The sequence below is a fragment of the Macrobrachium nipponense genome, chromosome 42, assembly GCF_015104395.2.
Source record: "Macrobrachium nipponense isolate FS-2020 chromosome 42, ASM1510439v2, whole genome shotgun sequence".
Lineage (NCBI taxonomy): Eukaryota > Metazoa > Arthropoda > Malacostraca > Decapoda > Palaemonidae > Macrobrachium > Macrobrachium nipponense.
Genome location: NC_061103.1, coordinates 477,294 through 500,808, shown reverse-complemented (window position 1 = coordinate 500,808; position 23,515 = coordinate 477,294). Strand labels below are relative to the sequence as shown.

The window sequence follows — 23,515 nt, the reverse complement described above, 5'->3', positions numbered from 1 at the left end:
CCTTGATTCAAACCCAGGAGTCCCATATATTATTAAATTCATATTCGGATTAATTTTTGGGGAATTTTCCGCATGCTAAAATTTATTGGACCTGATAAATAGGGAAAGGTATCATAGCTTGGAATGGGTTTATTTCTAAAGCTAAATAGTAGTAACTGTGGTGGCACCATCAACTGCCCGATAATGTTCTGACCTGAGTGATATCGAGTGGACTATTCTCCAGGATTGGACCACGGGTTCCAGGGGGGGTTCTGGTTCTGGGAATGGGACTCTCAGCATTCTATCCGGTGTGCCAATAATGTGATTTGTGGGGGAGGATGATTATATTGTAATACTTTCAGTCCTATCAAGCATGTTTGGCTTAGAGTTGGGCCACTAATCATGTGCCATCCCCTGTGGGGTAGGGTAAGGTAGGGACACAAATATTTGGGAGTTGGTTCTCACTTGTGCCATTAGTGAAGGAATAAACTCCTTGGAAAGTTGATGATATCTTTTCTTTTTTTACTTCAATCTTTGAGTGGTAATTTATATAGATTCAAGTACGTACCTGGGCCCTTTGATGGTAGTGACTCGGCACAGTTGACAACAGCTGGAAACTTCTGACAACTTTATTTAAAAAAAAAAATTCCTATTATAATTAATTATAAATATACACAACAAACCCAAAAGAAGTAGTAAATATCATCTTGACCCAATCTTGACTCACTTTGACTTACTCTTTGGTAGTGGAAGTTGGTCAAGGTTTTTAACCCTAGAAACAAAATCGAAAATAATTAGAAAATTACACATTCAACAGCAGAAATGTTCGCTTAGACAGATAAGAGGAAAGACATGGCTTATAGATGCCACAACAAAGAGTCAGTCTGAGGACTATGTCTATAACGACAGTAAATACATAATATAAATGTAAAAATAAAAAGAAACATGACAGGTTACTATTGTTTCCTGAGAACAGTGAAAACCAATCAAAAAAAGTATTTTCTTGGCCGCTCTTAAAAAAAGATATCCCAGAGTTCAAGGTTGTGTACAATATAGTTAGTAAGCAAAGAAATAAGAAAATGTTAAAAATTGCAAAAATATAATTGGAAGCTCTTGATGTACCTCAAAAGTAAAAATATAAGGCCAAAGCAGAGAAGTAACACCATATGTCCCAAAGTCACTGGTGTCAGAATTGTAGTATATACGGGCATGTAAAATAATTTTGTCAAAATGATCCTGTGTGTTTGTGTATTGTGGATCAGAAGAACATGCCACACAATGGAAGTGCAGTGAACCAGTGCATAAACTGTGGACAAGACCATCATGCAAGGTCCAAAGAAGTTAAAAATATTACAAGGAAAAAGAACTGGCATGTCCATAAAAGATGCTAAATTGTAGTTGGAGGTGAGAGGAATTCAAGATCTAAGAAACACATATTCTTTAGTAACAAGAACCAGTAATGAAAATAAAATTCTTACAGATAGTATTAATGGAGCACAAGAAAATAAATTCCAAAAAGAAATTAATGTTTCACAGAAGAAACTGACATGGTAAAGAATCAAGATATATAGGTGCAAATGATATGGATAATATTTAATCAAATTCTTATGAAATATGAATGCAAGTAGGAGCACAAGAAGCTACTACCACAGAAATAACAAGAAAATCATGATGGACTGGAATTTATTAAAGATAAAAAGAGACCTTTGGAGATAACACCACCCAAAACGAGGAACCAACTATTATTAGGGAAACTTTGGTTAAACCAGAGGTGAAGGATATGAAGAAAGAACAGAAACAAAGGCAAGTTAAGAAAACACCTTTGTCTCCTAAAATGATAATTAAACCTATGGATGCAGATTATCCATAATGCTTAAGAAGTGGAAGAAAACCATACCATAGACAACAATGATTATGTCAAGGGAGAACAGATTACCCCATCACCAATGATTGATACAGCAAGAACAAAAGAAACAAGAAATATACATGATGACACTGGGATGTAATTATTGTTTCATTGAGTTGTGTAATAATAACAAAAACATAATAAAGGATGGTTTAACAAACATAAGGAATTTTATGAAATATAGGAAAAAGGAAACTATTGATTTGAATATTCATGAAAAAGGATGCATGTACAAATTTTGGATGCATGTACAAATTTTGGATGCATGTACAAATTTTGGATGCATACAAATGTTTCTATGATTCTGATAGCACCATTTTGGCCAGCAAAAGAGTGTTTTCCGGACCTACTCGAACTACAATCAAGAGTTCCTGAGATTACTTCCAAGAAAACAACAGCTTCTCAGACAACCGCACTTCAGGTGATTTCATCAAAACCTGTATTCCTTGGTTGTGACAGGTTGCAAACTGTCAAGGGACTGTTCAGGAAGAAGGGCTTTTCAAAAACAGTTGCAGACTGTATTGCCAGCTGTAGGAGGTTATCCTCGGATAAAGTCTACCAGGTAAAGTGGATGCTTTTCAGAGCTTGGTGCAGGAGTAATGATGCCTCCTCCAATCAAATGTTTATAGCAGAAATAGCTGATTTCCTGCTATATATGAGGAAAGATAGAAATGTCTCTGCAGCCCAAAAGTTATTTGATTTAAGAGATGTATTTATTAACAACACATTTATCACCTTTCCAAATTAGATCTAGGAGAATATTCAAGTCACTTCAATACGGTGCCCCCGCCCGTATTTGCCGATTTCTCTCTGGACCATATCTACCCATTATTCACAGGAAATTCACCTATTTTTGGTATTTTTCTATGAGAAATTTCCACAAATTTTTGGTTTTTTATATTGATTTCATCATAAAATGCACTTATTGAGATAAAACTATTAAAAAAAACCAGGTCTAGAAAATTTGAGTGGATTTTTCTTGAGTTTAACAAAATAGGCTATTTTCAACATTTTATAGGGGTTTTAACTATTTGCGGATTCTAACTATTTTTTGGGGGAGGGGAGGTCTGGTACACATCCCCCAGAGTATGGGGGAGGGGGAGGGGGGGACCACTGTAAAAATGAAAATCTGCACACACTGAAAATATTGATTAAAAAGTTACTCATGTATACCATAGAACACCATGGACAACATACAATAGGGCATATAAGGTGAAATGACCCACATTACGCAATATTTACAGACAGGTCTAAATCAGAGCACAGTGTGATATGGTGCAGTGTCCCAAGACAAAACTTATCAGTTCTTCTATCTACTAATGCTTCATTGTTTACAGCTGAGCTATGTGCAATAACATCAGCCATAAAAATAATCAAGGAAGCCTCATTTAATAATTTTATGATGTATAGCAACTCCAGAGGTGCTATACGTAGAAGCCATCCAAAGTTAAATCCAAAAAATATTGTACAATAGATTAAGGGCGTCTGTTGGCTAATGCCATTTTTTAAGTACAGGACTTTGACATTCATACCACTTAATAAGGTGACTTGGGACATCTCCAAACCGCATATGATTTTTGCCTCTGACCTTCGGTTTTGTGACACCAGTGCAATTTATCCCGAAAATAACCATTTTTCAATTTCTATCTCCTCCTATGATACTTGATATTAAGACCTGGAATTACTACCATATATAGACCAGATGTAGACCTCCACTCAAATTATTATTTTTTTTTTTTTTTTTTTTTTTTTTTTTTTTTTTTTTTTTTTTTTTTTTTTTTTTTTGCTAGATGTGAATTTTTTTTATTAAGGTAAAAAAATAAACCCTATATAAATCATGATAAATAAAAAAAAATGAAATAAAAATAGGAAAAAAGGGCTTCCATTTTATTGTTTTATAATGTCTTTCTAAGTTATATACCAAATTTCAGTACTATAGCTTTAAAACTAGGGGAGAAGATAGACTTTGAGGGTCAATAAGAATAGTTTTGAGATACGGGCATTCAAAGTTTTTCTGTATTTTTACAAAGACAATGTTAATAAATCATGATTACTATAAATTTTATATTCCTTTTTGGTATTAAAAGCCAAAACCATGTTATTTATCTAAATGTAATCATAAATGAAGATCCCTTTACTCAAAGATCGTAGCCTGTGGCACTGTGTCAGGTGAGACGGGGCACTCCTTACATAACAATCTCTCTCCTTCACTAACTCCGCTAATATCACTGATACGTATTATGATCTTCTGGACTTTTTATTAGAGTGAATTTTCTTTTTCTGTATGTTAGCGAGATGTTTTGCTGTCTTTTCCTCTTTGCCATGATAAAATTCTTACCGAAACAAAGAAAAACAGACATAAAAGCAAGCAAATGTCAGAGGTGAAACTCAAACGTGTACTCTCCTTTTACAAAGACACTGCTAATAAATCATGATTATTATGAATTTTATATTACTTTTTGGGTATTAATAAACCAAAACTATGTAATTTATTATAAATGAAGATCCCTTTGCTGAAAGATCGTAGCTTGTGGCACTGTGTCAGGCGAGACAGGGTGCTCTTTCTTACGCACTCTCTCTCTTCTTCATTAACTCCACTAATATCGCCGATATTATGATCTGAACTCTTATTAGAGCGAATTTTCATCTTCTGTATGTTAGCAAGATGTTTTGCTTGTCTTTTCCTCTTGGGCATGATAAAATTCTTGCTGAAACAAAGAAAAACAGACATGAAAACAAGCGAATGTCAGATGTGAAACTTGAACGTGTACTCTCTCATGTTTCTGCGTGCACTGAAGGCCGTGTAAGCATTACCTTCCCATCTTGTGACTCTTTGAATCTCTACAGATGCCATTGCTCACAATTTGTTTGATAAGAATTATCAAAATTTACGATAACAGCAGAAACACTGCATTTTCTTGTACTGGTCAATGTTTTTGGCTTATAGAGTTACTTTTACTAATTACCCTTGTAACTTTCCTTGAAAGTAAGAGGAATTTTGACGAAATATTTTGTATACGCATTCTCCATTGCCATATGAAGCTCCATGAATTTTATCATGACTGCGTTTTTTGCCTTATACCATCATGTATGGGGGTACCGGCCAGCCCCCTTAAGTTTTCACTTCTTAATTTATGTAATAATGGGAAAATATTGAAATATGTTGGACCCCTGCCCATGTAGGATCAAAGGAAATGAGCAGGCTGATAAAGCAGGCAAAGAAGCAGTCCAAATGAAAATCATTGTAAATTAATGGCAAAATATATGGAATGAGGAACCTATGAATCCAAAGAAACCTCATAATCACATGAGTTTATAAAATAAAATGGAAAAGTAAATCCACAGTAATATGTCTGTTTGATCTTGTTATTTAAAATACAAAGCAAAAAGCTTTCGATGACCTGCACGGTCGTCCTTGTCAAGGAGGACTGTGCAGGCCATCGAAAGCTTTCTGCTTTGTATTTTAAATAACAAGATCAAACGGACATATTATTGTGAATTTACTTTTCCATTGAACCTATGAATGATAAATTGAAACATAGAACCCTGTGTTGGAAAATTGAGTTCATTATATTAGAGAGACATGCACACGTAATACTGATTCTCTCCGAATATGCCATAATCGTCCGACACTTGGACACTTAATGAGTAGTCCACCTAGCCCTGCACCTGAGTGCTCAGAGTGTGAGGTGGTAATAACAGTCAGACATATGTTGTGTGCGAGTGTCCAAAGGCTCTTGAGTGCTCAGAGTGTGAGGTGGTAATAACAGTCAGATGTGTTGTGCGAGTGTCCAAAGTATGACCAGCAACGACTCAACTTTTGGAAATAAATCAATAAAATAAATTTTATCAGAAGTTTTTACATTTTCAGTCATTCCAATTTTGATGTTTATGAGGAACTGTGATTTAGTTAATGAAATAATAAAAGTAAATATGTAAATGATAAAAGCATGAAACATGAAAACCCTTAGAACATATAATGAATTTTAAAACAAAAAAAAATTTAAATGTTACTTAACTTATTCTGAATTTTAATATACCTTTTAATGTGTTTACATAGAAACATGAATAAATGTGTTTGTGTTCCAGTATAAGAGCATATGCCTCTGTGCACTTTTTAATTTAATTTTCATTCATTTATCATCATCACAGACTGTGAAGCACACACTAGCTTTAAAACATCATCTGCAATTATGGTTTTTATCTGTGGAATAGGGGTTACTCATCAGTCCTCAGATTCTACTTTTCTAGAAAACTAGCAATAATGACATATTCTGATATTTAAGAATAATGGTTGGAGAAGAGAGTACATAGTAGTTTGTGTGTGATTAATTGCTTTCATTAAAAATAAGCAAATCTTTTGCCAGTACAAATGGGGTGCCGAGAGGGTAAGTATACACAACCACACAGGTAGCAAGAGGTGAAGCTTCTCAGGTTGCTGGTTAAAACTCATTATCCATTTTGATGGGGTCTTGCATGATTGCTGTGAAGTGGTAGTGCTAAATAGTAAGTACAATTATGCATACCGTACATACAGTGGTCCCCCCGTATTCGCGGGGGATTACATACCAGACCCCCCTATGAATAGTTAAAACCCGCGAATAGTTGGAACCCCTATATAAACGCTGAAAACAGCCTATTTTGTTTGTTACAACTCAAGAAAAACCCACTAAAAATTTTTATACTTGGTTTTTTATAATAGTTTTATCACAAAAAAAACGCATTTTATGATGAAATTGATAAAAAAAACATCAGGAATTTGTTGATATTTCTCATAGAAAAATACCGCGAATATGCGAATTTTCCGCAAATAATGCAGGGAAACATTCCTGAGAGAAATCCATGAATCCAGAGAACGTAAATACGGGGGTCCATTGTACTCATGTAATATGTGATCTTGCGTATCATGCAACCTCCAAATTTTCACCCTTAAAAAATATGATCATGTATCTCGTGTATCATGCGAGTTCAATTTTTGAGACCAAATTACAATAGGGTACCCTCATTTCCTCTTTATCTATCCCATTTTCTATTTAGGCTAACCCCTTTTGCTCCATCTCTTTATCTATCTCATCTTCTACTTGAGTTGAAAAAAAAATGTAAAAGAGAATGCTTAACAGTATCATTAGTAATGTTCTACTTGTTGTGGAAAAGCATACAGCCGGAAACAGCTGATTTGCTTTGAACAACTGAATCCAATAACAACAGCCGTTTTGCTTGTGTTTCAACTATCGTACGATGGTAAAACGTTTCCGTACTTATATTACAAATGATGTTGAGTAGAAGAGGACTGATTTATTTTTACATTACAGGCAGTCCCCGGGTTATGACGGTCTCGGCTTACTACGTTCCGAGGTTAAGGTGCTTCTCAATTATATTCATCAGACATTATTTCCAGGGTTACAACGTATGTTCCAGGGTTACGACGCCTACAAAGCTCATCTGGCAGATGGATTATGATACCAAAAATGCAAAATAATCAATATTTGAAGGTTTTTTTTATGAAAAATGCAATAAGAATGCAGTTTACATAGTTTTCAATGCACCCAGAGCATTAAAAGTAAGGTTTTCTTAGCATTTTTTATGATGTTCCGGCTTACGACGCGTCTCAAGAACAGAACCGCCGTCGTAACCCGGGGACTGCCTGTACTATGTATATCCTTATTTGCTATGAAGAAAAGGTCAGCAAGGGATATATTGCTAAATTTAAGCTGCAAGTTGTAACTGTAGCTGAGGAAAGAATGTTCATCTGCAACAATTATTATCGTGCATCGGCAACATGGATGAAACTCCCGCAAACTTCAGTGTAGTACCATCAAACTCGACTGTGATCAAAAGTTGAGAGAAACGTGTTTTAATCAAAACTAATTGGCATGAAAGAACACATTTTACTGTTTCCATTCCAATAAAAGATAAATATATAAAGCTCGTAGTATTCTGATGAAATCAAGTGAAAATATCGAACGTAATCTGTTGATTTTCTTTTACGCAATAAACATGTCCTCAGTGCCATCTACTCGTGAAAAATAACTAAATTTCATTCACAACGATATGTATTGAAGTGATATTTCAACTTGAAAACACTTTGTATAAAGTAAAATAACCTTGTCCTATATCAATAGTGTCTAGAGATTCTTTTATGCTAACTAAAGCAAGAAAATTGCTCTGATTTGAGTTCAATACAGCAAAATAAACTTAGCTCGCATTGCCCTCGGCTAATTTCCAAACCAAAATATTGATTGCTATTTTTGTATTTTATAATACAATAGAAATATGAAAATCCATACATACAGTATTATTGGATGCAGTGAAGTAAAGCATAATTTTTAAAAGATCCATGGAAAGGATGCATATTCATTATGTTTGTATTTTATCATCCAATACTAGCGTGCGAATATTACATACACTAATTTTTTATCTCGCGTATGATGTAATCCTCTTAAAATTAGCTCCAAAATTAGGTCTTCAGAAGTCGCATGATACGCAAGTATATATACGGGATGTGTATCTGAGGTCTACTTGCATTCTGAATTTTATTAGCAAAAGTTTTATTTTCATCTTCCATCATTTTGAATATATACAATACCTTTTTTGTTAAGGAAGAAAAGATGGTTGGTAACTGCAACCTGGTTGGGAGAAGGGGCGTGAGTAATGTTGATGCTTATTTTTGTAATGTTTTACATATAGTATCTTAGTATAAAGGGAAAGACATTCAACAGAGATCAATTTTATCTCTGTGAACTTCACATGTTCTCCTTAAAAGTTTGTAGTTACGTACCTGTAGAGTGGTCCCCCCATATTCGCAGGGGATGCGTACCAGACACACACACACACACACACACACACACACCCGTGAATAGTTAGAACCCGCGAATGTTTGGAACCCCCCAAAAATGCTTAAAACCTCCTTTTTCATTAGTTATAACTTAAGAAAAAACCACTCAAAATTTTTATACCTGGTTTTTTTAATAGTTTTATCACAAAAAGTGCATTCATGATGAAATTGATCAGAAAAACCAGGAATTTGTGGATATTTCTCATAGAAAAATACTGCGAATGTGTGAATTTTCCGCGAATAATGCGAGGAAACGTTCCCGAGAGAAATCCGCGAATACGGGGGGTCCACTGTAGTATTTGTAAGTCTTGTGTATTTTCAGGTTTGTAGTATTTAAGTAATGGGGATTTTTTTTATGGCCTTGTCAGATGTTTTGTTCAAAATTTTCACATATAGAGGGATAACTGTGATGCTATAAAAGTTTAGCATTTTTTACTGAAAGGAATGTTTTGGCACAATGGTTATTTGTAAATTTTTTTTATAGAATAAGACTATCGTTTTGTTAGTATTTATAATTGTAAGTAAAACCCTCTATATGGCCTGAGTTGATTTCATGTCCTATATTGATTTAGTTTAGGACTGTACCATATATTTCCACATTTTATGGTTTTGTTAACTAAGTTGTTCTATTTTAAGATGTGCTATTACAACAGCATTTTATTTTCTAATCCAAAAGGCTTCTTTTACACTTACTATGTCCTTTTTTTAAAGTAATATTTTTTTTCAGGTGGTGGACCCAGAAATAAAGGTAACAAATACTCCTGTGTTTGCCTTCATGGAGACCGTAAACCCAATGAGCGTAAGGCCAACTTGCAAACATTTAAGGACGGTGAAGTTCGTTTTCTCATCTGCACTGATGTTGCTGCTCGAGGAATTGGTAATTTATTTTGTTTAAACCATGTACAGTGGGTAATAGTGTCTTGTAGTGTAGGAACTACTGTGGTCATCTTGGTTGTAGTTTGCTTTGTTACATATAACTTTTATCATTATTTTTTTTGTTCAAACCCAGCAGGTATATAGAACCCAAATTTAAAGCCTTATTGCTCCCAAACCAATTCATTTTCTTGTTTTGCTGTCAAAAGAAGCAGAATAGCAAGTAGCCATTCGTGCTTGGTGCCTTTGACCCATTACTAGAAATCCTTTTTTTCTCAGTGTTTCATGTAGATTGGATGTGACAGTGAGAAAAAGGCAATGAGAGATGGGCACTTTGTATATGATCAGTTCATAAGATAAAATATCTCATGAAAAGTAGATGACTATTCAGTAGAGCCCAAACCCTAATTTAGGTTGGAAGATCCAGAAGTAGTCCTAGACTTTGTAAGGATCTGTTGGATCCAGTAAAGCATTTAGGGGCAGAAGAGGTTAGGAACCAGGTTTCCAATGTAATGTTACTTGGTACTTATACAGTTCATCACCTTGAGAGTTTGTTTTTCGATACTTCAATAAAGGCACAAAAATCAACTAACCAACCAGAAGAGATATTGAAGTCCTTAAACCTTGAATGAATGTGATTGTTAAGCAGGGAAGAGTAATTTACTGCATCTGCTGCCATTGGTAAAACTTATAGCTGTGACTAATAGTCCAAACATGCACAACCCCATCCCATCATGCATAACATCTCTTAAGTAAATTGGAGCATATCAAGTAGTCAACCCCCTATATTCACGGGGTTTAGAGACCACAACCACCCGTGAGAAACTGAAATTTACAATAAGTTGGTATCCCCCTCTAAAAATGCCAACTGCCTATTTTAATAGTTCAAACACCAAATATACCTTAACCTATCATCCTACACAAAATATACCTTAAACTAGGATCATAAAACTTCAATATACAACATTACCCTTAAAAAATGACATTTTCTAAGACAATTTGTATTTTTCATAGCTACAAACCTGAAGTCTTAACAATAGGGATAGTCTTTTTCTTAATCGCCTGGGTGAGAGTCGCGGTTGCCTTCTCTCGGCCTTTACCTGGTTGTTTGCCCGTTTTCACTATTTTGATTGTGTGTGTGTGTGTGTGTGTCCTTTTGTTAACCCTTTAAGGCCTATTGGACGTATTAAACGTCGACGAAAATTGTCTGTCGGGTGCCGAACCGACGTATGGTACGTCAACGAAAAAAAGTTATTTTTAAATTCACGGAAAAATAGTTATAGGCCTACTAGGCGAAAACTTTTGAATCACGTGCCTTGGGGGATGCTGGGAGCTCAGGGATCAAGGCGTTGTTTTGTTTACAATCTTTACCCAGGCGCACAAGCGTGAATTTCTTTCTTCTCGCACTAAAAAGCATCAGCTACACATCTGAGAAATTATTTCGTCACTTTGACATAATTTTTGCACCATTTTATATTAGCCGTCACATGGAGTATTATAATATGAAAATGTGTGCAATTTCATGTAGAATACAACAAAAAACAACTCATGGTTATAGCTTTTATCAGTTTTGAAATATTTTTATATAAATAACGATAAGTGCCAAAATTTCAACCTTCGGTCAACATTGACTCTACCGAAATGGTCGAAAACCGCAGTTGTAAGCTAAAACTCTTATATTCTAGTAATATTCAATCATTTACCTTCATTTTGCAACAAATGGAAGTCTCTAGCACAATATTTTGATTTATGGTGAATTTATGACAAAACTTTTTCCTTACATCCGCGCGGTAACTCTTCCGAAAAAATCATAAATTTTTTGTCCGATTGTCGTATGTTTGCACCATTTTAAATTGGCCGTCACATAAAGTTTTATATATGAAAATGTGTGCAATTTCATGTAGAATACAACTAAAAACAATCCATGGTTGTAGCTTTTATCAGTTTGAAATATTTTCATATAAATAACGATAAGTGCCAAAATATCAACTAACTTTGACTTGACCGAAATGGTAAAAAAACGCAATTGTAAGCTAAAACACTTACATTCTAGTAATATTCAATCATTTACCTTTATTTTGCAACAAATTGGAAGTCTGTAGCACAATATTTTGTTTTATGATGAACTTATGGAAAAAAAAAACATTTTCCTTACGTCTGCGCGGTAACTCTTCAGAAAAAAAGCAAAAATTATTTAGTCCGATTGTCGTAATGTTTGCACCACTTTAAATTAGCTGTTACATAAAGTTTTATATATGAAATTGTGCACAATTTCATTTAGAATACAACAAAAACCAACCCATGGTTGTAGCTTTTATCAGTTGAAATATTTTCATATAAATAACGATAAGTGGCAAAATTTCAACCTTTGGTCAACTTTAACTCGACCGAAATGGTAAAAAAACGCAATTGTAAGCTTAAACTTTTACATTTTAGTAATATTCAATCATTTACCTTTATTTTGCAACAAATTGGAAGTCTAGCACAATATTTCGATTTGTGGTGAATTTATGAAATAAACTTTCCTTACGCCCGCGCGGTAACTTCCGAAAAAATCATAAATTTTTTTGTCCGATTGTCGTAATGTTTGCACCATTTTAAATTAGCCGTTACATAAAGTTTTATATATGAAAGTGTGAGCAATTTCATTTAGAATACAACAAAAAACAACCCATGGTTGTAGCTTTTATCAGTTTTGAAATATTTTCATATAAATAACGATAAATAGAAAAAATTCGTCCTTTGGTCAACTTTAACTTGACCGAAATGGTCAAAAACTGCAATTGTAAGCTACAACACTTACAGTCTAGTAATACTCAATCAATTACCTTCATTTTGCAACAAATGGGAAGTCTCTAGCACAATATTTCAATTTATGGTAAATTTTTGAAAACAGCTTTTTTTTACGTCCACGCCTAATGAATTCATGCATTATATTGTGATATTATTTTCTCTGTGTTGCTTTGATCGTTTTACAATTTGTTATAGTATACCAAATTGATCGCAAATTAGTGTACAATACAACGAAAAAATAATAAACTCATTAGCTTTAACTGTTTTGCTCACAGCGTGATTTGTATACAATTATATATATATATAAAAAAAAAATTTTGCTCTGTCATATATTCCAATATTTATAGTATATATGATAATGATATTTTTTCATTTCTGATGATTGCATACTAAACTTAAGGCAATGACAAAAAAAGGAGCCAAAAAATGAACTCTAAATCTTGAAAATTAAGCCGGAAAGTCCGGCTCGGCGTTTAAGGGTTAAATATCTTGGCCCCATTGTTGATAGTTGCAGATATCTCTTGAAGGTGGGTGTTTCCACCATAAGTGCCTATTATAATGTATCTGAGCATTGGGACTTCATAATTAAAGGGTTTACTTAAAATCTGTACTATCTCGAGTTATTAAAGTAATTATTATACAAAATTCCTGTGTTAGAAACCTTAAAATTCAACTTTTTGCGTTTATCAATTTTTTAGTTAAAAAAAACCTGATGCATTTGAAAAAAATAATATACATAAACAAAAAATTGCTGTCCAAAAACACTTTTTCTGCTAGATTAAAACTATAAGTTGTACTGAGTGCAATGACAGTTACAGTGAAGTTTGTTCAGTATTCTTTAAGATGAGATCTGTTCATTTACTTTTTTTCAAATTCACAATTGATCCCTGGACTCCCTTGCCCTGCTGAAGCCACTAGATTCAGTGAACAGCATCACCAATATGCAGTGACTGTGTCTCACTGTTCAACTCTGTTCCAGAGGTCCTTTATTTCTCACCATTGGACTTTGCAACAGTCTCCCTGTGGATGTCATATAATCAGAACTTCAAAAGTTCAAGCAAATATGCAATGCATTACTACAATTACTACCCTAGTGCTATTGTCTTTGCATTTTAATACATTTCTGTATTTGTTCCTACACAATATACAAACTCTTGTCCTTTACATTAGGAATTGCTTTACAGGGAAGCTGTAACACTGCCATTAAAACTCTTGCACAAGGTGGTTATGTAGTAACTTCCATCTGGTAGGCAGGGAGGCCTGCCTGCCCAGATTTAAAAATTCCACTTTGCTTTCGGCTGGTATGCGATGAAGACGTTTTTGTGAGGCTTACAGTCATTAAACTTTTTTTTTTTTTTTCCGGTGAGATATTTTCTTTTATTATTTCTGTATATATTTTGAATATACTGTGTTTGATATTTTTAATGTGCAAACCTACAATTTGTGATAGTGTTGTAGACTGCCGTTCCTTAGTGTGTGCCTGGGGTCAGTGACCATGGGCATAACATTTTGCCCCTCATCACATCCTTCCCTATATGTTACTCCTGCCGCTTGCACTTTCAGAAGTTTGCTGGGAGGAAAACTTTTGACTGTTCACCCTCAGTCATTCGCTCCCGGCATTCTTCCCTTCTCCTCCCTCTTCGCTTGCTTGTTGGGCAAGGGGGTGGGGGTTTCGTGTTGGCGATTGAGTGATGTATTCTTGGGGTCTCCTCTTGTTTCGGAGGGCAGTGCTCTTCAGAACTACAGGAGTCTCCTTTTATTAATTTTATCTTAAGTTTTTTCTTCAGATTGACAGTTAGCAGTCATAGGACACAGCAGTAGATGGTTGGATATCTCCCTGTTGATTATCCTAACTTACAGAAGTCTACCTGTGGCACACTAGTATGCTGTGTGTGTGTGTGTGTGTGTGTGTGTGTGTGTGTGTGTGTGTGTGTAGTTCCCCTGCTGTGCCTTCTGTTAGATTGCTACTGTTGCCCTAATGACCAGTCATTGGGCAGCTTCTGCTGTGCTTCGGGCCCCAGCTGCCCTGTGACTCCTGCCACTGCTATTGATGTGTCCTAATCAACATCCTGTAGAAGAAGCCCAGTAGAAGAAACATCAAAGCTCCACTGCCCTTTCTTTTTCTGAGGCTCGAGGAGGTCCCGGTAAACCAGATAGACCCCCTTTGGCCAAAGAAAAGGAAGGTTACTTTCCCCCCACCAGAAAAAGATGTCCTGCAGGATATTAAGGATCTGAGGATTCGAACACCTGGAGAGGCAGGGAGGAGGTTCTCTTTGAAAGATCTATGGAACTTCTACGAGATGGCCTCTTTCCAAGGAGGCAGTGTTTCTTGTGTTAGCCTTCCGTCGGGGTCCGATCTGCATTCTCCTATGTGTTTTTGGGGCCTCGAGTGCATAATCTTTCAAGTCCCGTGCTCATTCCAGTTCTTAGAAGTCTGCATCTAAGACTGGCTTTGTGTCTGTTCTTCCTTGATTTCTTTGCTCTCCAGTCAGGTTTAAGCATAGAATGAGAGAAGTACTGAGACACTTAGGTGTTTTGACACTGCCTGCCAGCAATTTTTTAAGTGCTTGGTCAGGTGCCATCCTTGTGTCTTAGACCTTAGGGTTTGAGGGGCTTCAGCCTCGAAGGAGACTAGTGCATATTGGAGGAAGTGATAGTTCTTAGCAGACGAGTACCACCCATAGTCGTGTTGTATGTATCTTTAGCCCTGGATAGGTTTCGCTATTTTGCTACCCTGTTATAGATGCGTGGGGTTGAGGTCAACCCGAGCACCTAGAAACATTTGTGATCAATCAAAAACTGTAGCTCTGATGTAAATTTTAATTTCTAAAATCAATTTCACCATTGCCAAACACTACTGAAAAGATAAATCATACCCATCTACAAATTAAATATTTAATACAAATATATAAAAAAAATAAGTACCGTATATTTCTGCGTATAAAACGACCTTTAAATCCAAAAATTCCTCCCTAAAAATTGTGGGTTGTCTTATACTGCAATACTAAAGATCAAACCTTGAATTCTAAGATGCGTATCTGTAGGCTAGCCTCAGCCTCGGTGTTATAGCCTAACCACCAACATACATAAAGATTCACTCTATGAAATAAAATGCTAATAAAGGTAATAAAACCAATTCACCATATATATTATTGGCGTATCTTCATAACAAATAGCTTATTTGAGGAATAATTCAAAATCAATGAAAGAAACTTTTATCTATGCGATCCCAGCTAAGAAAATGTAAACATCGAGTTGTGGTTGTGCTGACAGCAACCTTCATTTTTTGGTAACCTTTCAGAAATTTCAATGGCAGTGTAATTACAGTCGTAATAACATTTATGATAACATAATATTAATTTTTCATCAAAGGTTTCTCTTACACATCTCAAAATTGATCACATGTACCACCATCTAAGGGATTCCAGTTAGGTTTTGGTGAGTCAACTTCAGCTTCATCGTCAATACAAATCATCTTTGGTACCGTTCATAGCATTTTAAAAATATTTTATGACTACAGTATACTTTCACGTTCCCCCGTGCTTTTATGATAAACGCAGTGAACATCAAATGAGGCAGCACGCAAAGCTGTTTGTAATTTAAAATTGTAACTGTTTCGAAGAATTCAGGTATGTGAACGATGATTGTGTACAATAGTTATCGTTCATTATTGTAGTATTATTAGCGGTTGTTTGAGAATGGCAACGAAACTTAAACAAAACAATGGTTTCCCTTTACCAGACCTTCTGTATGAAAAACATATAGACTCGTCTTTGTTAAACCCAACTTTGATAATTTATGAAAGGAATGTATGTATCTCTCAATTAAGTTCCATTCAGCAGCTAAAGACAGTGATGATATCAGTAAAACGCAATCAGCTGAGATTGTAAACTAACCTAGAATGCAAATAGCACATCATCGTTTTGTTCTTATAATGTAATACAATAATACATATACATAATATGATTACAGTAAAACATGTTTTATTTAACGTATCATTATTCTCAATATAACTATTATTCGATTTTTGCCAGCGTATATCTATCAGTGTAACAACCTGGCCAAGGCCATTCTCTCTCTCTCTCTCTCTCTCTCTCTCTCTCTCTCTCTCTCTCTCTCTCTCTCTCTCTCTCTCTCTCTCTCTCATCGATTGTAATACTAATGATACTCCGCCATCCTCCACTACAAAATTCCGGTTTTTAGAATTCTGAGTGAAGCGATTATTATAGACATGTATTGGCATAAACAACCTAATAGAGAAACTGCTGATTGCTGGTCACATACCGTAACTATTGAGTGTTTATTAAGAGCGCCGTTAAAATTGTTAAACCCTGCCAATTCTCAATGGTGGCTTCCATAAGTAAAAATAAAATATATTTTTGTTCATTTCTCATCCAGTGGAGATCTCAAGAAAGAATAGTAAATTAAAGCTGCAGGTTATAGCCAGGGGTGAATAAAACGAATAATGGCCGGGCGGCAGTATTGTTCAGAATGGGAATCACACCTACTCAATGCTTATACAATGAAGTAAAGTAATATGTGCACGTTTTCAACTAAACTTCGTTAATTTATGATAAAAGGTGTCTCCGAATTAAATCTCTCCTAACAAATAATGGTTATGAAGATATCGATAATAATCAAATCAGCCAAGATTTTGAGAATGTAAACAATATTAAATGCAAATGATGTATGATGATATTTATATTCTGTATTACGGTAACAATATGATAATAGTAATACTGTTATTGGATATAACAAGCAAAACAACCTTTATTTAAGTCATCATTATTATAAATTTAGTTGTACTTTTTTATTGTTGCAAATAATCACTTCTCCAAAATCATTTCAATTTTTAACTAGAAGTCGTCCTATACTACAGATATGAGATAAATTCATGAAAATTTGCCATGATTTTTGGCCTCGTCTTATCTAAAGGTCGTCTTATACGTGGACTTATACGGTATATAAAAAATAATAATTTACAAAAATATTTGCATAAAATACAAAATACACTACATATAAACACAAAAATTGAGGGAATCCTTCCTAAAACTACTATTTACAATATGTAACTGCCAGTAAAGGTGTCGGACCCATAGAGGGTAAAATCTGAAGTTTTAGGGTTCAAGTTTTTTTTGGGTTCAAGTTTTTTTAAAAAAAATTAAAAAAAAATATATATTTTTAATTTTTTTTTTTTTTTTTTTTTTTTTTTTTTTTTTTTTTCTTTTTGTACCTAAATGAAATAGGAAGTGGCTAATTTTTTTTTATAGAATAAACTCATATAATCCTAGAATGGAATTATGTAGAAAGATCTGCACAGAGATGTAATTTACTGTTATATCAGAAATGTTATTCTCTCTCTCTCTCTCTCTCTCTCTCTCTCTCTCTCTCTCTCTCTCTCTCTCTCTCTCTCTCTCTCTCTCTCTATTATTATTATTCTCTATGTCTAAGAAATAATTCATTATTTCCCTCTTGATGGTCAGATATATGATGTTGCTGATTCAATGCTCTCTCTCTTTAAGGTATATTTTAAGTAGGATGTTATTTAAGGTATGCATTTGGTATTTGAACTTTCAAGATAGGCAGTTATAAGTATTTTTAGAGGTGGTTCTAACTATTCATGGGTGGTCTGGTACGCATCTCTTGGGAATAAGGGGGTCCACTGTATTCTCTTCTTGACACGCGTCTGTTACCAGATGCACTGACTGAGTAACAGCCACATACCTGTAGGATGGTTATCTTAAGTGTGTGCCCGAGACGATAAGTACCTTCTCGTTAACATCCTGAAACTCAAGGCAACCTTTCATGCCACTTGAGAGTTTTAGGATTTGATTTTTAGACACTCAGTGGTGGTGTTCAGCAACAACACCACAGTATTGGCATTTATCACCAAATGAAGAGGGTTTCATTCCCCTCCTATTTTGGTTAATATGCAGGTACTCGAGTGTAATTTTACTGTACTCGATAGCTCTCTCAGCCAGACACCTTTCCCCATGATATGTACTGGCTGGCAACTCGGCTTGTGTTCGAGTGATGGGCAGAGTGCTGCTTTCCTCTGGGAGATTGTTTGTCTTAGTATTGTTTCTTCTTAATCAAAGTTTAACTACAAATGAGGAACCTCTCTGTCTTGCCATCACAGAGACCCAAGGTCTTTGAATGGCATTGGACTCTCACGTAGGGTTCTTGTCTCGTACTCCTCACACGCCCTTGCCAGAATCATCAGACAGTTATATCACAGAAGAATCCCTATCATCTTTCTGTTTGCCACCTGGTACAACAGAAGTCTGTAGGTCTTCTGCTCTATTGCACATGTCCATTGGCCACTGCGATTGACTCAGAATGACTTTTTTTTAGACAACTCAATAGTTTTGTTTTTTGTGTAATTTTTCGTTTCATAAGGTGTTCAACAGTCATTGTTCACCCTGAATTGAAAATTTTTCCTCTGGTCAGAATCACAAGAATTGTTTCCCTTCAATTCAGTTGTGTGAAGACTAGGTCCACATTCGGCCTAGTCTTTCACGGGAAATAGTGTTGTTTCTCCTCGATTGAGATTCAACTACTGATGGAAAACTTCTCCTGTCTAGCCATCACAGGGACCCCAGGTCTCTAGATAGCATTTGACTGTTGTTTAGGGTTCCTTTCTCTTGCTTTGCACACGCCCTTTGAGAGAATCATCAGACAGAGATTTTGTCTCTGAAGACTGCATCTCGAGTGTCTTACTCAGGCATTGGTGAAAAGGATAGACAATTTGCATGGACCTTCCTTATCACCCTTCAGAAGGCGGGTATTGATATCTTAACTCCACCTCAGATATAGTAATAAAATCCAGATCATTCGGTATCTGTTGCCAGGTTTGAGTTTCACATGATCCCCTGTGTCTTGGACTTCGTCGATGATCCAGATCAATCATTACTTCGTTCTGTAGGTTGCTGTGGTACTTACCGAAAAGGATAGACATCCCTAAACTGAATGAATATCAGCGCCTCAGTGGGGTGGTTGATATGGTGTATGCGTTCCACCATGGTGGTTGCGGGTTCGATTCCCGGCCATTCCGTTGAGGAGTGAGAGATGTGTATTTCTGGTGATAGAAGTTCACTCTCGACGTGGTTCGGAAGTCACGTAAAGCCGTTAGTCCTGTTGCTGAATAACCACTGGTTCCATGCAACGTAAAAGCACCATACAAGCAAACCTAAAATGAATATCAGTGACTTCTCTCTAGTGCTATCCCACCCAAGAAAGAGAAGTTTTAAGGACATGTTTTCCCTAAGGCGATCAGAAGGATGTACTCTGCAACTGGCGATGATGTCACCCATGCAGAACTCCAGTGAGTTCAAGAGACTCAATCAGATTCCTCCTGCTGACAAGTGAGTCTTCCTTACATAAAAGACCGAGGGTTTACATTTTGTTTAGGAACAAATCACAATTTTTAAAATTAAACTTTATTTTTGCTAACTCTACAAACCTGAAGTCGTTTACATTTTAAGCCCACCTCATGCCACCCCTCAATCTGAAATCTGGGCTGAAAGGCAAAGTGGAATGTTGACATCTGGGCAGGCATGGTTCCCTGCCTACCGGATGGTAGTTACTGCCTAACCACCTTGTTCAAGAGTTTTAACGGCTGTGTTCCAGCTTTGCGGTAAACCAATTCCTAATGGAAAGGACCTCGGGTTTGTATAGTTAGGAAAAATACTACGTATTTACTTTTAAAAACTGTGACATTAATTTATATATTTTTTCTTTTTTATAAGTGAGATCTCTTCTTTCCGTAATTCTCTTTACCTTCTCTTACATCATAATGAGCACCATATTCTTTGGAAGCTTGAATGTCAAGTCAGTGGACCCTGTGGGTTTGTCCTATATGACTAGGGTTCATCGTCTGAATTATAATAATGATAATAATTGAAATACAAGTTTTGAGAAAAAAGCAAAATGAGAAATATATCTTTCTTTTGTAATACTTTTATTCATTGCTCCAATAATGATAGAAACAAACTGTGCTCAGAAATGCACTAAAAACCAGTGACATGACTCACACTGCAAATGATGCAAAAGTGGTTTGTGATGCATAGTAAGGAAATGCTGCCATACACTTTTTGTGAATAGACACCTTGTAAAGACACTCGGAGGAAGTAAAACATAACGTTCATTTTGTTTTTACCATTTGTCAAAAAAAATAAAGGGATTTTGACGTAAGGAAAAATCTATTTCTGGGCGATTGGCTCGTGTCGCCAGCGAAATATCCTTTAATCTATTATTTCTAGGGTAAATGTACTAACACATACCAGAGAATAAATAAATAAAGAAAAAGGTCAGTACAACTGACTCGCTCACCCTCCAAGAGGGTGTCGGTATGAACACTATGGCGAGTGAGACCACTACCACGAGCCAAATGCCAATAGAATTCTCCCACTACAAAATCCCCCCAAGAGGAGAGCCGACCCACAGAGTGGGCAGCAACTACTACTACTCCATCCCATGCTCCCGACTGCTGCGCCTCTGGTGGCCATCCTGAAGTTAGCAGACAATCTTGGGCGATGGGATGGGTAGGCGGGATTTCGCTGGCGACACGAGCCAATCGCCCAGAAATAGATTTTTCCTTACGTCAAAATCCCTTTTCTGGGCTCAGCTCGTGTCGCTGCGCGAAATCGTACCAGAGAAATAGCACAAGATTGTAAACAGAAATCAACAAAACAAAAAGAGGTCTCAAATAAAGGTAAAATAAAATAAAAGAATATAATTGCTAATAAGGATACATATACACAAGATACAAAAAATAGAAATATGCTTAAATTAAAACTAATTCTAATAATATTTCTTAACTTAAGGTAATTTACATATATACAGGGGTAATATGGCATATATGTACCAAAATGGTATCTGTGTAAAGATATGTATCAGAAATCCAGAGCAATTAACATAATAAGTTGAACAAAACAAACTCAACAATAATAACATATAAAGGAATGTATATAACTTAATATACAAAACCCGTAACCATTACAAATAAGATGTATCCCCTAGCATAAAAATAAGGGGATGACATCCAAGAGATCAATATCCACAATCAATTGTGAGTGCCCCTAGGAAAAAAATAAGGGACACCCACCACATCATCATAAAAGCAGCTAAGACACAAGGTAACCGTAGATGAACAAGGCAGGAATAGACGAACTGTTGGGTGAGGCAGGTAGAAAGAAAGGAGGACTGGATCTTCTACTAAAGATTAGGTAGAGTCGGGGGAAACTATGTTACCCGCTGCTACTGCTGAAAATTTCAGAGCTTCAAGACTTTAAGTAATGAGTTTGAACACTGTCGGCGATTTCCATCCAGTATACTTTTTTCAACTCATCGAAGTTCATATGTTGGAAATAGTTAACCCTTAAAATCGCCGACTGGACGTATTTTACGTCGACATTTTTGTCTCTCGGGTGCCGACTGGACGTATTTTACGTCGACATACAAAAGTTTTTTTTTAAAAAATTCGCGGAAAAATACTTTTAGGCCTACCAGCCGAAAACTCTTGAATCACGCGCCTTGGGGGGGTATGCTGGGAGTTCACGGATCAAGGTGTTGTTTTTGTTTACAATCGTTACGCAGCGGCGCGCAAGCGCGAATTTCTTTCTTGCCGCACTAAAAAGTATCTGTGACACATCTCTGAAATTATTTCGTCACTTTGACATAATTTTTGTACCATTTTAAATTGAGCCGTTACATAGAGTATTATATATGAAAAATGTGCGCATTTGTATGTAGGAATACACAAAAAAAATACTCATGATTGTAGCTTTTATCAGTTTTAGATATTTTCATATAAAATAACGATAAGTGCCAAAATTTCAACCTTCGGTCAACTTTGACTCTACCGAAATGGTCGAAAAACGCAATTGTAAGCTAAAAACTCTTATATTTTTAGTAATATTCAATCATTTATCTTAATTTTGCAACTAATGGAACGTGTCTAGCACAATATTTCGATTTATGGTGAATTTTATGAAAAAAACAAAAAAACTTTTTCCTTACGTCCGCGCGGTAACTCTTCCGAAAATAATCATACATGCGATTGTGGTAATGTTTGCACCATTTTAAATTAGCCGTTACATAAAGTTTTATATATGAAAATGTGCGCAATTTCATGCACAATACAACTAAAAACAACCCATGGTTGTAGCTTTTATCAATTTTGAAATATTTTCATATAAAAAATGATAAGTGACAAATTTTCAACCTTCGGTCAATTTTGACTCTACCGAAATGGTCGAAAAAACGCAATTGTAAGCTAAAAACGCCTATATTCTAGTAAATTCAAGCATTTACCTTCATTTTGCAACAAATTGGAAGTCTCTAGCACAATATTTCGATTTATGGTGAATTTATGAAAAAATAACATTTTCCTTTACGTCCGCCCGCGGTAACTCTTCTTACCGAAAAAATCATACGTGCGATTGTGGTAATGTTTGCACCATTTTAAATTAGCCGTACATAACGTTTTATATATAAAAATGCGCAAGTTTCATGTATAATACAACAATAAATAGTTGAAGGTTGTAGCTATTCTCATTTTCGAAATATTTGCATATAAATCACGATAAATAGAAAAAAAACCACGTTCGGTCAAATTTGACTCTACCGAAATGGTCGAAAAAACGCAATTGTAAGATAAAACTCTTACAGTCTAGTTAATATTCAGTCATTTATCTTCATCGTGAAACAAATTCGAAGTCTCTAGCACAATATTTAAATTTATGGTGAATTTTTTAAAAAAAACTTTCCTTCCCTCCGCGCGCGGATTCTCCGCCACAAATCTCCGAAATGCGTAAGTCCCATTCTCGGAATATTTGCTCGTTTCATATTAGGCATTTCATAGAGTTTTATATATGAAAATGTGCGCAATTTCATGTAGAATAAAACGAAAAATATTTGAAAGTTGTAGCTTTTCTTATTTCCGAAATAATTGCATATATATATATATATTCGACATTCGGTCAACTTTAGCTCGTCAGATATGGCCGAAAACTGCATTTGTAAGCTAATATTCTTACAGTATAGTAATATTCAATCATTTGTCTTCATTCTGAAACATATTGGAAGTCTCTAGGACAATATTTAGATTTATGGTGAATTTTTGAAAA

At 35.4% G+C, this 23,515-nt stretch overlaps 1 protein-coding gene across 1 annotated transcript in view; it reads left to right on the top strand.

The window, feature by feature from the left end:
* Positions 1-23,515, top strand: part of LOC135212921 (ATP-dependent RNA helicase Ddx1-like) — a 407,348-nt gene that overhangs the window by 345,009 nt on the left and 38,824 nt on the right. The window contains exon 11 of the mRNA XM_064246662.1: positions 9,448-9,597. Within this exon, the coding sequence (XP_064102732.1) occupies positions 9,448-9,597 (150 nt within the window). The remainder of the gene's footprint in view (positions 1-9,447; positions 9,598-23,515) is intronic.